This window comes from Pipra filicauda, unplaced genomic scaffold (assembly GCF_003945595.2).
Source record: "Pipra filicauda isolate LSUMZ 115617 unplaced genomic scaffold, ASM394559v2 scaffold918_size153726_pilon, whole genome shotgun sequence".
Taxonomy (NCBI): Eukaryota; Metazoa; Chordata; class Aves; order Passeriformes; family Pipridae; genus Pipra; species Pipra filicauda.
Window position 1 is genome coordinate 76,144 of NW_024105107.1, and position 19,083 is coordinate 95,226.

The window sequence follows — 19,083 nt, forward strand, 5'->3', positions numbered from 1 at the left end:
CTCAGTGGCTGCTCCTCTGCACCTTCTGGAGGCACTGGGAGGTACTGGGATGTACTGGGATGTACTGGGAGGTACTGGGATGTTCTGGGAGAGGGGATGGAGCCAGGAGTGCCACCGGAGATGCACTTTGCAGCCTCGCCTGTGTTCTCTGGGTCCTGAATTTTCCTGAGCTCCAATCTGGCTCTTTTGCCAACCTGATTTTCACCAGTGCCAACAGAGACACCCAAAGCAGCGGGAAGGGCAGGAATTTTGGGATTGCCTTCAGCAGCAGGGCTGGGGAGGGGGGAGCAGGTGCTGCAGGACCCACCCTGCTGCGGGAATCACCCCAAAGTGGTCCCAGAGCTGCTGCTCCCACCCCACAAAAGGAGGAGCCTCGACCATCACTAAAACCTCAACAAACCTCCAAGGGCTTCTCCCAGTTCTCCCAATTTTCCTTGGGCTCTGAGAGGTTTCTTTGGACCTTTGGCAGGGCTGCAGTGACACAAGGATTGTTTTCCGAGGGGCTGCTTCTCCTCTTCCATTGAGGAATTGTTTCCCACCAGCACAAGGCTGGAAGTGTGGGGGAATTCCCCCCTCCCAGCCCTGCACAAGGTCCCCAAGAGTCCTTTCCAAACCCAGGGAAAGGGCCCAGGGTGGTGGATCCTGCAGGGTCAGGGAGGATCTGGCTGGAACCAGGGGGGAAGATGATCCCAATCCCTTTTCAACCCATCTCCATCCTCCTGGAGAGCAGACACTGCTTTAGGTGGTGGTTGTGCCCCTTCCTGCGCCAGAAAACGTGGAGAAATGGGGATTCCAGGGATGGGGAAAGCAAGGAAAGCTCCTGGCACCTCAGGATGACCATCAAAAAATCAATATCTGCCGGCTGGTTCCCCAGGACGTGTCCCAGCACTTCAGGAGGGCTTTGGACACCACCTGGGGCTGCACAGGAGGGTCTGGAGATCTCATCCCCTTCTCCATCACCACCAGCAGGGCAGTTTGGAGGGAATTTATCCCATTTTCCTCCCTTGGTGTGGGCAGGAACAGGTGAAAATGATGCCAAGGAGCAAAGGGTTAATCCGACTTTCCTGGTCCTGGGTGGGGACTGAAGGTGAGTCCTGCACTCTGAGGTCCTTCCCAAATTTAATCCCAAAGAAGAAGGCACTGTTTCACTGGGATTAAGGAGATTTGTAGTATAAGGAGACTAAATCAAAATTAAATGGTCTTGAGGGGGTGGATAAGAAGAAGAAAAGGGGATGGGAAGGAGAAAGGAAAAGGGAAAAGGAAGGGGAATGGAAGGGGAAGGGAAGGGGAAGGGAAGAGGAAGGAAAGGGGAAGAGAAAGGGAATGGAAGGGAAAAGGTAAGGGAAAAGGTAAGGGGAAAGGAAGGGGGAAAGGAAGGGGAAAGGGGGAGAGGGAAGAGGAAGGGAAAAAGAATAGGGAAATGGAAAAGGAAAGGGAAAGGAAAACATGAAAGAGAAATGAATAGAAATGAAAAAAAAAAAAGTGAAAGAAAAAAATTAAAAATAAAAGTAAAGAATATAAATAAAAAAATAATTAAAAAGCAAAAGAAAAACTAGAAAAGAAAAAAAAAAAAAGAAGAAAGAAAAGTTGTCCTTTACCCACAGGGGTCTTTAGCTCATCCCCGGCCACCGTTGCCGGGTCCCTGTCAAACTGGCCACGTTCTGGGGTTTCCAAGTGATTCAAACTCCGGGGGAAGCTCAGACATTTTAATTCCAGCTGCTGCTGCTGCCGCCGCCGCCGCAGCACAACCCCGGAGCCCGAGCGCACACACGGCGCCTGCCAGCGAAACAACCACCGGGCTGCAAAAAAAAAAAAACCCCCCGGCAGCTCTGCCCGGCAAAAGAGACCGTGAGGAGGAACCTCCAGCGCATCCCGAAAGGCAGAGAAAAGCGGGACTCACCAGCGCGTAGACCGAGCTGAGCACGGAGCAGCAGAGGATCAAACCCAGGCTGTGATAAAGCAGATATGATCCCATATCCAAGAGGCTCCTGCCAGCATCCAAGCTCGCTCAGGGAAGCGGGAGGGCGAGAGCTCTTCCAGCGCAGCTGATTCCTCCTTCTCCTTCTTCTTCTCCTTCTTCCCTCCCGCCCCCCCCCCTCGCCGCCCCCTCCAGAATTTTGTCGGGTTGTTTGTTTGCTTCCAGAGGGTTTGGGTTGGTTTGGTTGGCTTTTTTTTGGGGGGGTCGGTTATTTTTTTGTCGTTGTTGTTTGTTTGTTTTGTTGTTTTGTTGGTTTTGGGGTTTTTTTTTCAGCCAGAAAGGCACACGAGGAGGGCGGCCGGTCCTTTGCTCCGCTTTCTCATGGCTGGGTCGGCGGGAAGCTCCCAAAAAGCGGCCGAGGAGCCCATGGAGAAGGGGAAGGGAGGGAGCGGGAGCCGCTCAGCGCCGCAGCCGCCGGGGCCGCCGCTGCTCCGCGGGCATCTGCGGGAGAAGGGCAAAAATCACATCCATATGGGCCCCGCCGCTCCGCCGCTGCCCTTTTATGAGGCAGTGGGAAGTTCAAATCATTTCTTTGTCGAACGCAAACACACAGAAAGAGGGAGCGAGAGAGAGAGAGGGAGGGAGGGAGGGAGGGAGGAGGGAGGGAAGGAGGCGGCCAGGGAGGGGTGGGAGGTTCAGAGGGTGGGGGAAGCTCCAACCACCGCTTTATTTTTAGCCCCAGTAATTTTATCTTGGAGCTTTCGGACGAGTTTTCACCCGGGGGGGTGTGTGGGGGGGAAACCCACCCCAAACTCTCCCCCCCCCTCTCTCCCACCCCTTTATTTTTTTTCTCTCGCGCGCCAACAAATCCCGAAGTTCCCAAAAACGCCAAAAACTCGGGAAATCTTCGCGCTCCGCAATTACCTTTTCTCCAACAGCGGGACTCGGGGTGGGTGGGAAGGGGGGGTTTGCTCGGATATCCCGGCGCGGTGCAGCTCCACAATAGGTTTATTCTGCCAACGTTCCAGGTCGCAGCGAATTTTAGGGGATAAATCGGGAATATTTTTGCCTCTCTCTCTCCCTCTCCGGCTCCGAGGAGCTGCGGTTTCAAAAAGCCGATTGAGCGCGGCGTGAAAGCGTGGGGTGAAAATCGCTCCCCCTTCTCTGCCACCCCTTTTACGTCGTTTATTTTAGCTTTTTTTTTTTTTTTTTGAGCTTTTTTCTCCTCTCCCCCCCCCCCCCCCCCCCGCTGCAAAAACTCTTTGCGCTCACTCGATGCTCTGAAATCCTCGGGGTTGGGGTTGATGATGATGATGATTATAATATTTGGATTATTTTTTTTTTCCACTCGCATGGGCACGGAATTCTCTGTCCTGTCCCGGGAGGAGCCTCTCGAAAACCCGGGAAGGGGGTTTGGAACTCCCGGAGTTGAGCCCCCCGAGCCCCTCGGAGCCCCTCGGGTCTCCTCCCCCCCCTTCTCCCAGCCTGGATTTCCCCGCTTTTCCCGAATTTCAGAGCGTGCATTTTACGCCCAGCTCCGCCAGGAAGTTTCATTCATAAAACCACGCGGCGAAAGAAATGAAATTAGAAAATTAAAACACAACTCCCCCCACCAAGCCGAGCTGTTGGGGGGTTATTCAGGAACTGAAAGCGGGACCCAGGATCCATCCCCTTATCATTTTTCCATCGTGGGAGGAGAACCCAGGAGGGGAGGGGGCTAAAAACCCTCCCGAGGATGCACCACGCGGGCAAACCCACACAGAGCTCCGGGATGACTCTCTGGGGCACTTCAGAAAATCAAACACTCGGGTGTTTGTTGTCTTTTTTTTTTTTCCTCCTTTTCCCCCTCCCTTTTATTTCCCCCTTTCCTCGCCGAAGCAGCGGATATTTAGGAGCTGAAGGCAGCACGGAGAGCAAAAAAAAAAAAATCCCAAACTCGCTCCTCTCTGGATCTATCAGGGAGCAGACGGTAAAAACATCAAGTTTTCGCCGAGTGGAGCAGTGTGAGCATTTCTGGCTGATTTTTTGGAGCGAAGGAAAAAAAAAAATAAAAGAAGACAGAGAGAGAGAAAAAAAAAAAAAAGAGAAAAAAACCCCCCAAACTCTACAGTCGGTTTGTTGCTGGCTTTTTTTTTTTTTTGAGCCCTTTTTTTTAAATTTTTTTTTTCACAGCCCCATGGCTGTGAATAGGTGCCTTCAGCTAATTTTATGAAAAGGGGCTCTTTCCAAGGCTAAGGTAGAGTAGGGCTTCCTGTGAAAGAGAGAGAGAGAGAGGGAGAGAGAGAGGGGAAGGGAAAAAAAAAATTGTGCTCTTGATGCAATCTTTTCCTCCTCCTCCTCCTCCTTCTTCCAAACCCTCTCCCTTCCAGTCCCAGCGGATCTTCCCCGGGGAGAGGGGCAGGTATAAAATTCCCCCCACCCTCCCTTGGTCGTATCCAGCCTGGGACAGATGGATTGGGAAGCAGAGGGTCGGTCCTGCGTCCCTCCCACCCTTTTCCCACCCCCTTCCCACCCCTTTCCCTCCAGCGAGGCGGTGCTTGGGGAGAGGGGGATGGAGGATGCTCAGAGTGGGGGCTTTAAAAGCCCTAAACCCGACCCCAGCCCACCCCGTTGCCCAAGTTTAATCCCAAATCTGCTTTTCAGGCTCTTGCAGGAGGGATTGAAATGCTCTTTATTAGGGAGAGGGGTTCGGGAAGGAAGGGGGGAGCGTTGGGAGGGGTTCCTTTGGGAATCTCCGGGCAGGTATTTCCACCTCTGCCGGGCTTTGTCGTGGGGTCTGGCTCCTTTCTGCTCGCTGGGGCTGGGGGAACCGCTGTCCCCAGGGGTCCCCAACATCTGTGTGTGTTTAAATGTGGGGCAGACTGAGCAAATATGTACTCAGGGCTCTGCAGGCACTCGGAGAAGGAGAGAGGGGGGGAAAAAAATCCACTGCGAAGTTTCAGGGGCCCCATCGCAGCTCCTGTGCTGGGTCTTTTCTTGGAGAGAGAGGGAAAGCAGGAGAAACCCTCAGATATACGTGTATATTTATAAAATAAACCTCGTTTTATAAATAAGGTACATAAATGCCCCTGCCAGGGGGAGGTGGTGGGAATAAAGCAGGGCCTGGTGTTCAGGGAGTGGCCCCAGCCAGGCTTTGGTCCCCCATCTGTACCCAGCCAGTCCTCAGGGCACAGAACTGGATTTGGGATCCTCTGAGCTGCTGTTTCTCCCCCAAATCCTTTCCTGTGAAAGGCAGGTAACCCCAAACTGCTGAGGTTGCCCAGAGAGGGGGTTGTTCCCAGTTTAACCCTTGCACGAGGAGCTCGGGGCAGAAATCTGCCTCTGCCCCCGACCCCCAGAGATTTGGGGTCCTCTTTCTCCACACACCAAATGAACTCCCACCTCGGGGCTCCCAAATCCAAACCCACCCCCCTGCCAGGCGTGGGAATGATCCATTCCTCCCTGCCTGCTCCCTTCTGGGAAGGTGGGAACTGCAGTTCTTTGGGAGGCTGAGCTCCAAATGCACGGCGGCAAAGGCTAAAGGGGGGATTTTCCGACCCTTCTCTCGACCCTTTAATTGACAGCAATTAAGGTTTTCCCAGCTCAGCGTTGCTCCTGGAGGTTTTTGCCACTGTTGTGGATGAGCTCAGATCCACAGGAGGGCTTTCCTGGGATTTCACCCTGCTCAGCCCATCTCCCTCTCCGGCCTCTGGGAAGGGCAGGAATGCAGGACCAGGATTGGAGGGAGGGTTGGGATGTCCCCTAAAATCACAGGGAATCGTTGTCCAGGACCCCTTCACCATTCCCATGATCCCAAAACAACCTCTCCAGCCCTTTCCCTACACGAAAAGGTCCCTCTTTGACTCCCGAGGGGCAGAAAATCCAACCCTGCAGCTTTCGACCTTTCCAGCCTCGGGAACTGGGATTTATCCAAGGCCTTTGGTTTGGAGCAGGTGCTGCAGGAAATGATTCTGTCATCTCCCACCACCCCCAAACACTGGTGTGTTCTGGTAACCAGAGGAGCTTTTTTTGGGCTGAATTATTCAGCCTGTCCTGTTTTTATTTGGGATGATGCATCCCAATGTGTGTGTGAGGTCCCTACTTGGAAGCCTTCCCACTGGAAAACTCCATTCCCCTCGGGAGATCCATCCCAGCCTTATATCCCTGTCAAGGCAAAAGGTAATTTGGCCCTCTTTTGTTTGGGTTTCCTTGCAGATTGTATCCATGAACGTGGATATCAGGAACCAGGCAGGAATGTGGGGCTCAAAGGAGCCTTTGTAACGTTGCTATTTTAAGGAGCCCCTCGGGGACGGCCAGGGTTGAAATGTGTTTCTCCAACAGCTTAAAACAAACCTCTCCAAAAGTTCAGATCCTTCTCCTGATGGGAATCAGCTTCCAAGAAAAGAAAAAAAAAAACCAAAAAAAAGGAACATCATCAATTCAAACTGCCAAAATTTTGGCCAGAAGTGGTCACTGTTGGGAATCAAATGTAGATAATTTGGACACGGTTTAATAATAACACTTTCCTCTCCCTGGATTTTTTTTTTCTTCCCATAGCTGAAACCTCATCCTGGGTTAAAACCTTCTGTCCTTTTTCTCCTGGGTCACTAAAGTGCCAGAGATCAGGGTTAGGTGGGATATTGGGAAGGAATTCCTGGCTGGGAGGGTGGGGAGGGACTGGAATGGATTTCCCGGAGAATCTGTGGCTGCCCCTGGATCCCTGGAAGTGTCCAAGGCCAGGTTGGAGCAACCTGGGCTAGTGAAAGGTGTCCCTGCCATGGAACTGGATGAACTTTCAGGTCCTTTCTTCTAAGGGCAAACTGAGAATCAACTTTTGGTGTCCAGGCTTCCAGGGATGGCAAATTAATCCTTTTTGTCCTTTCCTTGGCACACAGAACCAGCCATTGGTAAACCCCCCAAAAATGTAGAAAAAACAGCTCCTTTTTTTTTTTGTTTGGTTTGGTTTGTTCTTTTTTTTGTTTGTTTGTTTGTTTGTGTTTTTTTCCCAATATGAGTTGATTGGAGAGGTCCAGCCTGTCACGCCCGTGGCAGGGGAGGGGGGAGAGGGAAAAGGAACAGGAAAAAAGGGGAATAAAAACACCTTTTGCGTGTGGAGAAAGAAAGGCAGGCTCGAGACACCCTCTTTATTATTAGGGTGGGAATGAGGTTGTTCAGGGATGTCCCCTTTGGGGACACATCATAGAATCAGAGAATTAGCTGGGTTGGAAGGGACCTCTGAGATCATCCAGTCCAACCCTTGATCCAACCCCGCTGTGGTTCCCAGCCCATGGCACTGATGCCACATCCAGTCTGTCCTTAAAAACCTCCAGGGATGGAGAATCCCCCCCTTCCCTGGGCAGCCCATTCCAATGGCTGAGCACCCTCTCTGCAAAGAAATTCTTCCTAATATCCAACCTAACCCTCCCCTGGCCCAGCTGCAGACCCAGCCCTCTTGTCTTGCTGATGGTTGCCTGGGAGAAGAGGCCAGAGTAGACCAGTTCTGGTGATCAATATGGCCAAGGCTGAGATGTTGTTTCAGGGAGTCCTTGTATCTTTTCTTCGGGGCTCCTCTCTTGTGGCAGCCGGTGGCAAGTTCCCCATAAAGCAGGATCTTAGGGAGGGGGTGGTTGGTCCTTCATCCTGGAGACGTGCCCTGCCCAGCCCAGCTGTGTCCTCAGCATCATGGCCTCAATGCTTGTGGCTGCTGCCTGTTCTAGAACAGATGGATTGGTCACATCATCTGACCAGGGGATGTTTAGGATTGTTCGGAGGCAGCGTTGATGGAAGCGTTCCGGGAGACGCAGGTGGTGGTGGTAGATGACCCATGATTCGGACCCATATAAGAGAGTAGGCAGCACAATGGCTCTACAAACACTGATCTGGGTGCTTTTCTTCAGGTGTTTATTTTGCCAAACTCTTTTATGAAGTTTTCCAAAAGCACTGTATGCCTTTGCTGACCTGTTGTCTATCTCCCCATCAATCTCACCATCTGAGGAGATGAGGCTGCCTAGGGAATTAAACTGCTGGACTGATCTGAGCTCTGATTGATATATGGTGATATGGGGATGATGGAACCATCATCCTGCATCAACCTGAGGTGCAGGTTGATAGAGAACTTCTGTCTTCTTCAAGCTGACTTCCAGCCCAAAGAGCTCAGCAGCGTCTGCAAAGCAGGATGTCAAACGCTGCAGAGCTGCTTCTGTGTGGGCAACAAGGATTCGTAAGGAATACTCAGCTTTTAATCCCAGAGCCGAGGCTGAGCTGGTGAAAAGCGGGATGTGAGAAGCTGGAATCACCTTATCCCCGAGCAGCTGGAATCACCTGATCTGTGAGCAGCTGGAATCACCTTATCCCTGAGCAGCTGGAATCACCTTATCCCTGAGCAGCTGGAATCACCTGATCACCGAGCAGCTGGAATCACCTTTTCCCCGAACAGTTGGAATCACCTGGTCACTGAACAGTTAGAATCACCTTATCCCCGAGCAGCTGGAATCACCTGATCCCTGAGCAGCTGGAATCACCTTATCCCCGAGCAGCTGGAATCACCTTATCCCTGAGCAGCTGGAATCACCTGATCCCTGAGCAGCTGGAATCACCTTATCCCTGAGCAGCTGGAATCATCACTGAGCAGTTGGAATCACCTGATCCCTGAGCAGCTGGAATCACCTTATCCCTGAGCAGCTGGAATCACCTTATCCCCGAGCAGCTGGAATCACCTTATCCCCGAGCAGCTGGAATCACCTGATCCCTGAGCAGCTGGAATCACCTTATCCCTGACCGCTGACTCAGGCGAGGGGGGGATGAGGAGGGAGAGGATTTTTTTCCCCTGCAGTTGCTGAGCTTGTAACCTGTTCCCTGGAACCGTAAAGCACCGGGGGAACATCCCGCCCTCATCCAGCTCCGTTTATCTCCGTGTGGGGAACACGTGAGGGATTCTCGGGAACGGCCTCGGGGGGAGCTTTTCCCTGGAGTTCACAGTCCATCGGAGCGCTGATAAGTGTTCAAAGGTGACGGCCCGAAACCTGCGGGGAGAGGAGGGGGGGGAACAGGCTCTCTTTGTGAGGCTCCTGCTGCTCCCGGGATTCCTGGGCTCCCAGCCTTCAATGGAACCTTTCATTCCCAAAACGCTCCAGGAAGCTCCTCAACCTTTGTCCTGACGGAGCCGCGTCCCTGCCCCGGCCAAAATCTGGCCACAAGTGGCGGGGACTTCAAGCCCTGGGGATTTTTGGGTGGTTGGGTTGGACCCGGGGTTGGCAGCGTGACCTTGCCGGAGATTTCAACCTAAAAAAGAGGTTGGAGAGAGGGAGACGGGAATTAGATCCATGAAAAGCACTGGGAAATGGTGATTGGGTGCTTTTCCTAACAGGGATTGGGAGCACAGCACCGGGAATTTGGAGGGAGAGAGATGGGAAGTAGATCCATGAAAAGCACTGGGAAATGGTGATTGGGTGCTTTTCCTTACAGGAACTGGGAGCACAGCATTGGGAATGTGGAGGGAGAGAGATGGATGGGAATTAGATCCATGAAAAGCACCAGGAAATGGTGATTTGGTCCATTGCCTAATAGGGATCAGGAGCACAGCACTGGGAATGTGGAGGGAGAGAGATGGGAATTAGACCCATGAAAACCACTGGGAAATGGTGATTGGGTCCTTTTCCTAATAGGGATTGGGAGCACAGCACTGGGAATTTGGAAGGAGAGAGATAGGAAGTAGATCCATGAAAATCACTGGGAAAAGGTGATTTGGTCCTTTTTTCTAATAGGGATTGGGAGCACAGCATTGGGAATGTGGAGGGAGAGAGATGGATGGGAATTAGATCCATGAAAAGCACCAGGAAATGGTGATTTGGTCCTTTTCCTTACAGGAACTGGGAGCACAGCATTGGGAATGTGGAGGGAGAGAGATGGATGGGAATTAGATCCATGAAAAGCACCAGGAAATGGTGATTTGGTCCATTGCCTAATAGGGATCAGGAGCACAGCACTGGGAATGTGGAGAGAGGGAGATGGGAAATAGATCCATGAAAACCACTGGGAAATGGTGATTGGGTCCTTTTCCTAATAGGGATTGGGAGCACAGCACTGGAAATTTAGAGGGAGAGAGATGGGAAGTAGATTCATGTAAATCACTGGGAAATGGTGATTTGGTGCTTTTCCAAATAGGGACTGGGAACACAACACTGGGAATGTGGAGGGAGAGAGATGGGAATTAGATCCATGAGAACCACTGAGAAATGGTGGCAATTTTGGGGTAAAAGAAAAGAAAAAAAGAACAAAAAGTGATTTTCCAGGAAGACAAGTGGAAAACTCCCCCTCCACCCCCTGACCAAGTTCATTCCCGTCACAAGTCTGGCCATCCTCCTGGTCCTCCTGTCCATCTGCACATGGACCTTCCCTCTGCCTTGGCCCCTGGGTGACACCTCCCTGGCTGCTCACCTGGAAATTCCGGGCTCAGAGGGGTTGGATTTCCTGGGAATATTAAAAGCTGTGGGCTCAGGACTCGTCCCTTCCTTCCCTCTCCCTGGGTTTGGGCAGAACTTGTCTGAACCCCAACCAGGACAGGGAATCCCAGCATTAAGTCTTTCCAGGACTCCTGGGATTCCTGGAGCCTCTTTGTGTTGCTCCCCAATCCCGAAGCATCTCCCTGGTTATCCCAGCCTTGATTTCTCCTCTGGAGGTGGGAGAAAAGCCCCCGATTGAGAGCAAGGCTTTTTGCCTCTGGACTGGGAGGTTGGAGTGGCTGAAAATCTGCTCCTCCTCAGGGCTGCTAAAAAAGGGACATGTTGGTGTTCAACTCCCGTGGCTTTTGTTTCCAGCTCTCAGTTTTCCTCAGGCCTTTCTTTCCTGAACAAAGCAAAGGCTTGGCTGGCCATTCAGTCCTTTATCAGAGGGGATGGCTCGAAAAATGACATTTCTGATGGAAAATTCCAGCCTCCATCAGGTGAACAAAAACCCCAACCCTTTATTTTCGGTGTCAATCAGTGCAGGCACAATGAAGGACCCAATTATTCGAAGCAATCCATGATTAGGGGCTATTTTTTCCCCCGCTGTCCTACAACATAAACTCTGAAAGAAATCATCACAGGGATACAATAATAAAATAAAACCCCCCCAGCACTTGCAGACTGGAAGGAACAGGGTAAAATTCAAGCTGCCCTGGCAGAAGTGGAGATAAATCCCTTCCCATTGGGATATTTTAGCACTTCAGGTCACTGTTTCATTGGAAATGGAAATAAGGGACTCAAACATGGAAGGAGAGTCACCAGCTGCTGGGGAGGGATTTAAAGCACCATTTACACCCTGAAATCAGGGGAACTTTGGATTTTCTTCCCTTTGTCTGGGTGGGTGGGTTTGGGTTTGTCCTGTTTTGGTTTGTTCTGCTGCTGTCGCTGTCCCGGGGATCCGTAAGGTCTCGTTTTCCCTTGGAGGTGGGAATGAGGACGGAGCTGGGATTGGGAGTTGTGGTGCCAGGGCAGCAACCTGGGAGAGTGGGAGCTGTCCCTGCCCAGGGCAGGAATCTGGAATGAGATGATCTTTAAGGTCCCTTCTAATCCCTTCTGGGATTCTGGGATTCACGGGAGCCAGGTGGAGTGTGTTGAGCACGTGACCAGAATTTGGTCCTCACAACTTTTATAATTCCCTGGAAAAATGGGTTCTGGTCTCCAGGGAACTAAACCAGGAGTGTTATTAATAGTCACAATATGAACATTGATATCCTTATTTTCATTTTGAGTCTCTCTCAGGCTTTTTCTTGAGCTCAGCACACTCAAAAGTCTGGATCCAGCTGTGGGAAGGGACTGGGACCCTTCAGGAACTCTTTATTCCTTTAATGTGGGAAGAAATGAGTTTTATGGTGTGCAAAAACCTGCTGGGGATCTGGGGGGTTCCCCTGGAGAAGGGAAGGCTCCAGGGAGAGCTGAGAGCCCCTGGCAGGGCCTGAGGGGGCTCCAGGAGAGCTGGAGAGGGACTGGGGACGAGGGATGGAGGGACAGCACACAGGGAATGGCTTCCCACTGGAAAAGTGGAGATTTAGATGGGATATTGGGAACTAATTTATGCAGCATTTCCTGCTGTTCTCAGATCCTTGTTTTTAAATTTCCTGCTACCTTAAAAACTTGCACTGAAAAGAAATCTCGTAGTAAAAAGAACAAACTCGTGTTAAGAATTGAATTGGGTCTCAGTGCAATTCCTGAACATCCTTGTAGGATGAAAATGTTTCAATAAGAAAACCCTGGAGTTTTTCCTTCCCTTCAGCAAAAATAGAGATGTTATTAAATATTTACAAAGAATTTGGATATTTCCTTTATATATATGTATATATATATATTTATTCCCCTTTTCCCCCCCACACCTGATGGCTGTAAATTCGGATTTTCCTTACATTTGTTTCCTTCAGGTGGAAGTTGGAGAGATCCTGGTGCCCCTTCAGCTCATTCCACACTTCCCAAGGGCCATCCAGAAAATCCACCAGGATACTGGAGAGTTCCACCCCATAAAAATTTTTTTGCTGCCTCAAGAAAAAGGTGGAATTTGTATTCCAACAATGTCCCTCAACCAAGCAAAAGAACAAAGGAGCAGAATGAGGGGGGAAAAGAAAGAGGAGAAAGAAAGAAAAGAAACCCCTTTGAAACATTCCCTTTTTGCCAGGATTTGAGGCCTTTTCAGTGTAGGGACATAGGATCAAAATTCCTGGTGAGGGCTGGGGGAGGTTCATTCTTTCTCTCTCCTCTTATCTCCAATTTTCTCCATCTGATCCCAGCTGAGGGACAGTTTTCCAGCTTCTCAGCTGGTGGAAATTTATCCTTTCCAGTTTAGGGTGTTCTGGCTAAAAAATGCAATGCAGATGTTTGGGGGTGGCTGAGGTTGTTCTGAGGCCGGGGGTGATCAGGTCATGGAATCATGGAATGGGTTGGGTTGGAAGAGACCTTGAAGATCATCCAATCCCACCCTCTGCCATGGGCAGGGACACCTTCCACTAGCCCAGGTTGCTCCAAACCCTGTCCAACCTGGCCTTGGACACTTCCAGGAATGGGGCCTTAAAGATCATCCAGTTCCAATCCTTATCCTAAATAAATCCCTCCACTCTGGGAGTGGAATTAATTTTCCTCAGTGAAGACACTTGGTGTTTGCTGAGGTATCTTGTGCTATCCAACGGATCCATGGGAGGCTGACAGAGGGGACACTGGATTTAAGGAGACCCTTTGGAGTGGCAGCTGGAGGCCAGGCAGTGCAATCCCAGAATCCCAGAACCCCTGAGGTTGGGCCTGAGCAAAGCCCAGAGAAATCAAGGGGAAAATCTCCTCCCTTGGACATCTCTGAGCTCGGGATTCAGACCTGCTGGGGGATGTGGGGGCTGAGAGGGTCTGTCAGGGGCTGCAGACACACATGGGCAGGTCATGACTCATGGAATCATGGAATCATGGAATCATTGGGGTTGGAAAAGCCCTCCAAGGTCCCCAAGTTCCCCCTGTGCCCAATGCCCACCTTGTCCCCCAGCCCAGAGCACTGAGTGCCACGGCCAGGCCTTCCTGGGACACCTCCAGGGCTGGGCACTCCAAACATCCCTGGGCAGCCCCTGCCAAGGCCTGACCACCCTTTCCATGGAAAAATTGCTCCTGGTGTCCCACCTGAGCCTCCCCTGGCACAGCCTGAGACCGTTCCCTCTCCTGCTGTCCCTTGTTCCCTGGGAGCAGAGCCCGACCCCCCCCTTGCCGCCACCTCCCTTCGGGCAGCTGGAAAGAGCAAAAAGCTCTTCCCTGAGCTTCTTTTTCTCCAGGTTAAACATTCCCTGCTCCTCATAGGGCTTAACTCCAAACCACTGAATCCCTCTGGTGCTGGAATGCTGGTCCTTCAGTGGGATGGCAGCTGTTTGTGGGAGAACAGCCCGGATGGTCCGAGGCAGGGAAGCAGCTGGAGCTGTATCCCATTATTACAGAAACGAAGGCACAGACAAATTTTTGGATCCCACTGGCAGCTCTGTCCCATTGTCTGAGCTCAGGCCACTTGGAGCAACAGAGGGAGAAAGGCAAGAAATGCTCTGCCTCATTAGAGGAGGTTCCTGCCAAAAAAATTCGGGATCACGGTGGCAAGGGAGGCTCCGAGTGACATTTCCCACATGGCATCAGCGGCGCTGCACGGGCAACACCAACCCAGAGGGGGAGGTTTCATCGGGCCCCGTGGGTGCCAGGCTGGGTGTCCAGATGAAAAGTTGACCTTTCTAAACCGAAATGTTTCCCTCCAGGAGAGTGAAAATATTTTTGACTCCGTTCCAGTCCGAGAGCAAAACAAATGGCAAAGCACCAAGAGGCTCCTTGTGCAAGAGCAGCGTCCCTGCCCCGCGTGCTGCTGCATTTATTGCTTTGTTTGTTCGGCACAGCTGAGCTTTTGCAGTGGAAAGTTTGCCATGGGGAGGGTTTTGGGGTGGGTTTGAAGGCTGGGATAAGGCTGGGCATGGCTGGGATTTCTTCTCTTCCCCTCCGAGCGAGATAAATGGATCCGTGTCCAGGTTCCGTCACTGGATTCCAGACTCGCCCCTTGAAGGTGCTTTTTTAGGCTCTTTCAGGTGCTCATCTTTGGGTAGGAATGAAAGTCAGTGTTGTCCTCTTTCTCCAAAGACTCTAGAGGGAGCCTAAAGGATTGATTTGAGCTGGACAACTCCGGGGCTGAACTGAGGGAAAACGAATCCCATTTTCCCTGCCCAGCCCCTGCTGCTGCTCAGACTCCAGTCGAAGACACTACACCAAGTCCCAGAGTTTCTAGGAAGATAATAAAGGAAGGAATTTATGATTTCAGAGGATTGTAAACATCCAGACCCTTAATCCCAGCAGATAGCCTTGACAAAACCAAAAGGGCTACGTGGACAGAAGAGCCTTGACACAGAAAGTTGTTCCAGCACTTCTGTGAGGTGTCAGCAAGTTTTAACTGAGCTTGGCCTGGAGATGTTCAACTGGTTGGAACTAATCCATGTCCAGAAGAGGTGAATCAGTGTCTAGCAATTCACTAACCAGTTGCTCAAGTGCTGGTTGCTAAAAAATCTGCATTTTGTTGCCTGGGGTGGGTAAAGTCCAGTTTAACACACCAAGGAATCCAAGGAGTCAGCCCCCAAACTCCTGAGAGCTGCTGAGCACAGGAACGGGGGCTCTCAAGCAGAACATCCCAGGCTGGACCATAAACCTTCCTGGTGTGAGGTGAGACACCAGGAGGGGGTGAAGATGGGCAGGGAAAGGTGCTGGGGGAGCTAAAGGGCAGTTGGGCCCTGGGTGACAAAATTGGCCCTGAGGAGGTTCAAGCTCAATGGAAAAAATCAAAGGTCTCTGTCCATCCAAGGGCATCAGGTCCCAGATTAAATCTGTTGGGAATAGTGAGAGCAGGAGCTCAGACTGCTGCTTGAATTCCCATTTATTCCTTGTACATTATGGAACAAATTTTCCCGAAAAAGAGGGAATTTATATTAAAGAGAGAAGAAAATCTCTGCTGTGTTGGGTTGGTTACAGGCACAGACTTGCCACCAACTTACTGAATGAGCTTAGGGGGTTGTTCACATCATTTCTCTTCCCAGGACACAAAACTGGACAAGAAATGAAACCCCTTGATTAGGATTTGAGTGAATTGAAACCCCAAAACCTAAGAACCCCTTTCCTGTGGGACAATTCCACCAGGTTGGATTGAACTTGAGTATTAAGACAGTTAAAATTCGAGAGGAGATTCAAGGTGAAATTAGAGAGAAGACTCAACCTGGAGAGTCAGAAAACCCTATTAAAAAAAAAAAAAGAATATAAATCCCAGTATTCCCTAATATTGGTGTTGACTTTCCCAGCTAAACTGTGGGAATGATCCAACCCCCTTGCAGCTGAGGGTACCATGATGTGTTTTTCTCTCTCATCCAAGGAAGGGTTTTAGTTCTGGAGCCCCTGGATGGGCCGTGGTTCCTCCATATCCAACAGGACACGTCCTGGAGCCACCTGAGAGGAACATCCCTGGTCACATCCCAGAAGTGACTCACCATTCCCAGAGGAAATGCCGTGGCAGGGGTGAGTAAGGCCTGAGTGTCCCCCTGCTGTCACTCTTAACCTGTTCTTTAAAGAAATAAACAAACAAACTCATCTCCTGGGGGACTTTCAGGAATTCTGGCGACTTTTAATTCCCATTTTGTGATTCAGGCTCTGGCTTAAATCCAGAAATTGCTCCAAATTAATCCCGGGATCTCATGTCTGAACTGGTTCTCTGGGCATCGAAATATTTGTGCCAACTCTTCCTCTCCCCTGACCTGAAGAAGGTGCAGCTCCAACAGGTTTGGGGGATGGATTTGTCAGGTCCAGCCTTGATTTTAGAACTCGAGTTCACCCTGAGAGAAATAAGGAGAACATGATGTTGGGAGGGTCCTGAGGAAAATTAAAGGGAAAAGATTTCCCTGACAAGGAGATTGTTATGGGAGGGAAGGGGAAGGGAAAGGGAAAGGGAAAGGGAAAGGGAAAGGGAAAGGGGAAAGGAGGAGGAGGAGAAGGAGAAAGAGGAGGAGGAGGAGGAGGAGAAGGAGGAGAAGAAAGGAAGAGAAAAAGGAACAGGAGGAAGAGAAGGAGGAGGAAAAGGAGGAAGAGAAGAAGGAGGAAAAGGAGGAAGAGAAGGAGGTGAAAAGGAGGAGAAGGATAAGGTGGAGAAGGGGAAGAAAGAGGAGGGAGAAGGAGGAGAAGGAGAAGGAGAAGGAGAAGGAGAAGGAGAAGGAGAAGGAGAAGGAGAAGGAGAAGGAGAAGGAGAAGGAGAAGGAGAAGGAGAAGGAGAAGGAGAAGGAGAAGGAGAAGGAGAAGGAGAAGAAAGAGGGGGGAGGAGGAGGAGAATGAGAAGAAGGAGAATGAGAAGAAGGAGAAGAAGGAGAAGGAAAAGGAGGAAGAAGAGAAGGAGGAGAAAGAATACATAGGGGGAAAAGGGGAAGAATAAACTTCCAGGACTCCATCCACCCATCCTGGTGCTGATCAGAACAGCTTTTCTCGCTGTCTTGGAATGAACACGGGCAGTGCCAACACTGGGGGCTGGACAGGAAGGACAGGACAGGGGCAGGTTTGTGGTGCCCCCCTGGTACATTCCCAGGGGCACAGAAAGCTCCACCAAGCTGGGCAGAAAGTCCCCCCAGCCCAGCCCAGGCCAGAGTGTTTTGCTCAGCGTTGCATTTTGGGAAGATTTATGGCTCCTGCTCCAGGAATTCAGCAGATGAGTCAAGCAAAAAGTGTCTTTTTGCTCCCAGCTGGTGACCAGAACCACCGAGAAACGAAGGGATTGGGTGGGTTATAAAAGCAGGATGTGACAGAGCTGGGGATTGATCCCAACCCCTCGAATCCCTGAGGGCTCCAAATAAGGTTGTCAATGAATTTTACCCCCCCGTGCCAGGAGTGTCAAGTTGAAATCAAGCTCTCTGGATTCCTTTACCCCACATCAAAGAGCAACTCCAGATGTTTTGCTTCACCAAACCCAGCCAAGCCACCTTCAGGTGGGACTGTCAAGCTTGGCCTGATGCTCCTCTGGTGACTATTTGCAAATAAACCTTTAAAAGGTTTGAACATTCAAAAGTAACCTGTAATTTGCCTTAGAGGGGATTTTTTACACATATAAAAAGAGCACAAGCCCTTTGTATATATAAGGGACACTTGGACAGGCAAAGTTCCCATCCAAGCCCGTTGCAGCTTAATTATTAATGCTTTAATAGGTATTTCAGGATGAGAATCCTCTTAATTAATGGATATTAACTCCCTCTATGTTAAACATCCAGTATTTAATTCTGAATCCTTGCTCTCCTCCAAGGAATGTTTGGGCCAAGTCATCCCATTCATGCAGAGTGTCCTGAACTGGGAGGAAAAGCTGATCCAGAATAAAATTAACGGTGGTTTTTTTGGGTTAGTTTTAACTCCAGAGGTTTTTACTGTGTATTTTTAATTTCTGCCCAGCTTGGTGGAGCTTTCTGTGCCCCTGGGAATGTACCAGGGGGGCACCACAGACCTGCCCCTGTCCTGTCCTTCCTGCCCAGCCCCCAGGGTTGGCACTGTCCGTGTTCATCCCAAGAAAGTGAGGAAAGCTGTTCTGATCATCACCAGGATGGGTGGAGGGACTCCTGCAAGCTTTTTCTTCCCCTTTCCCCCCTCTATGTATTCCGCCTCCTTCTCCTTCTTTCTCCTTCTCCTTCTCCTTCTCCTTCTCCTTCTCCTTCTCCTTCTCCTTCTCCTTCTCCTTCTCCTTCTCCTTCTCCTTCTCCTTCTCCTTCTCCTTCTCCTTCTCCTTCTCCTTCTCCTTCTCCTTCTCCTTCTCCTTCTCCTTCTCCTTCTCCTCCTCTTCTCCTTCTCCTTCTCCTTCTCCTTCTCCTTCTCCTTCTCCTTCTCCTTCTCCTTCTCCTTCTCCTTCTCCTTCTCCTTCTCCTTCTCCTTCTCCTGCTCCTTCTCCTTCTCCTTCTCCTTCTCCTTCTCCTTCTCCTTCTCCTTCTCCTTCTCCTTCTCCTTCTCCTTCTCCTTCTCCTTCTCCTCTCCTTCTTGCTCCTTCTTCCTTCTCCTTCTCCTTCGCCTTCTCCTTCTCCTTCTCCTTCTCCTTCTCCTTCTCCTTCGCCTTCTCCTTCTCCTTCTCCGTCTCCTTCTCCTTCCCTCTCCTTCTCCTTCTCCTTCTCCTTCTCCTCCTCATTCTCTCCTCATCCTCCTCCTTCTCCTTCTTCTTCTCCGTCTCCTCCTTCTCCTCCTCCTCCTCCTCCTCCTCCTCCTCCTCCTCCTTCTCCTTCTCCTCTTTCTCCTCCTCCTCCTCCTCCTCCAGCCAGGAGCTCTCAGGCAGATGGGAGGTGCTGAGATCCATCCCTAGGATCCGGAGTGATGGTCCATGACCCATCCCTGCCCGTTCCCACGTTCCCGGTGCTCCAACCCGCAGGGGAGGTGTTTGTGTTGCCCCCACAAGTGCAAATATTTGCCTCGTTCTCCCAGGAAAACTTTAACTGCAGAGCAAATAAAACCCCCCAAACCCGTGTCAAGCCGAAAAATCGGCTTCTTTGCCACCAGAGGTTGGGTTTGTTGGGGGGTTTTCCCTCTGGGAAGTTCTGTTCCATGGAATTTTTAGAGGTATTAGGAAAATCCTAAATCACTGCGGTTGGAAAAGATCTCCACAATCAGCAAATCCAGCTTTTAACCAAATCCCCCATTCCCACTAAACCAGATTGTAAAATG

The 19,083-nt window shown here is 50.7% G+C and overlaps 1 protein-coding gene across 1 annotated transcript in view; it reads right to left on the reverse strand.

Moving 5' to 3' along the window:
* Nucleotides 1–2,184, reverse strand: part of LOC113991146 (parathyroid hormone/parathyroid hormone-related peptide receptor-like) — a gene marked incomplete at its 3' end in the record, with an annotated part of 77,474 nt that extends 75,290 nt beyond the window's left edge. Inside the window, exon 1 of the mRNA XM_039391223.1 lies at nt 1,901–2,184. Coding sequence (XP_039247157.1) covers nt 1,901–1,975 — 75 coding nt within the window. The remainder of the gene's footprint in view (nt 1–1,900) is intronic.
* Nucleotides 2,185–19,083: the final 16,899 nt, after the last annotated feature.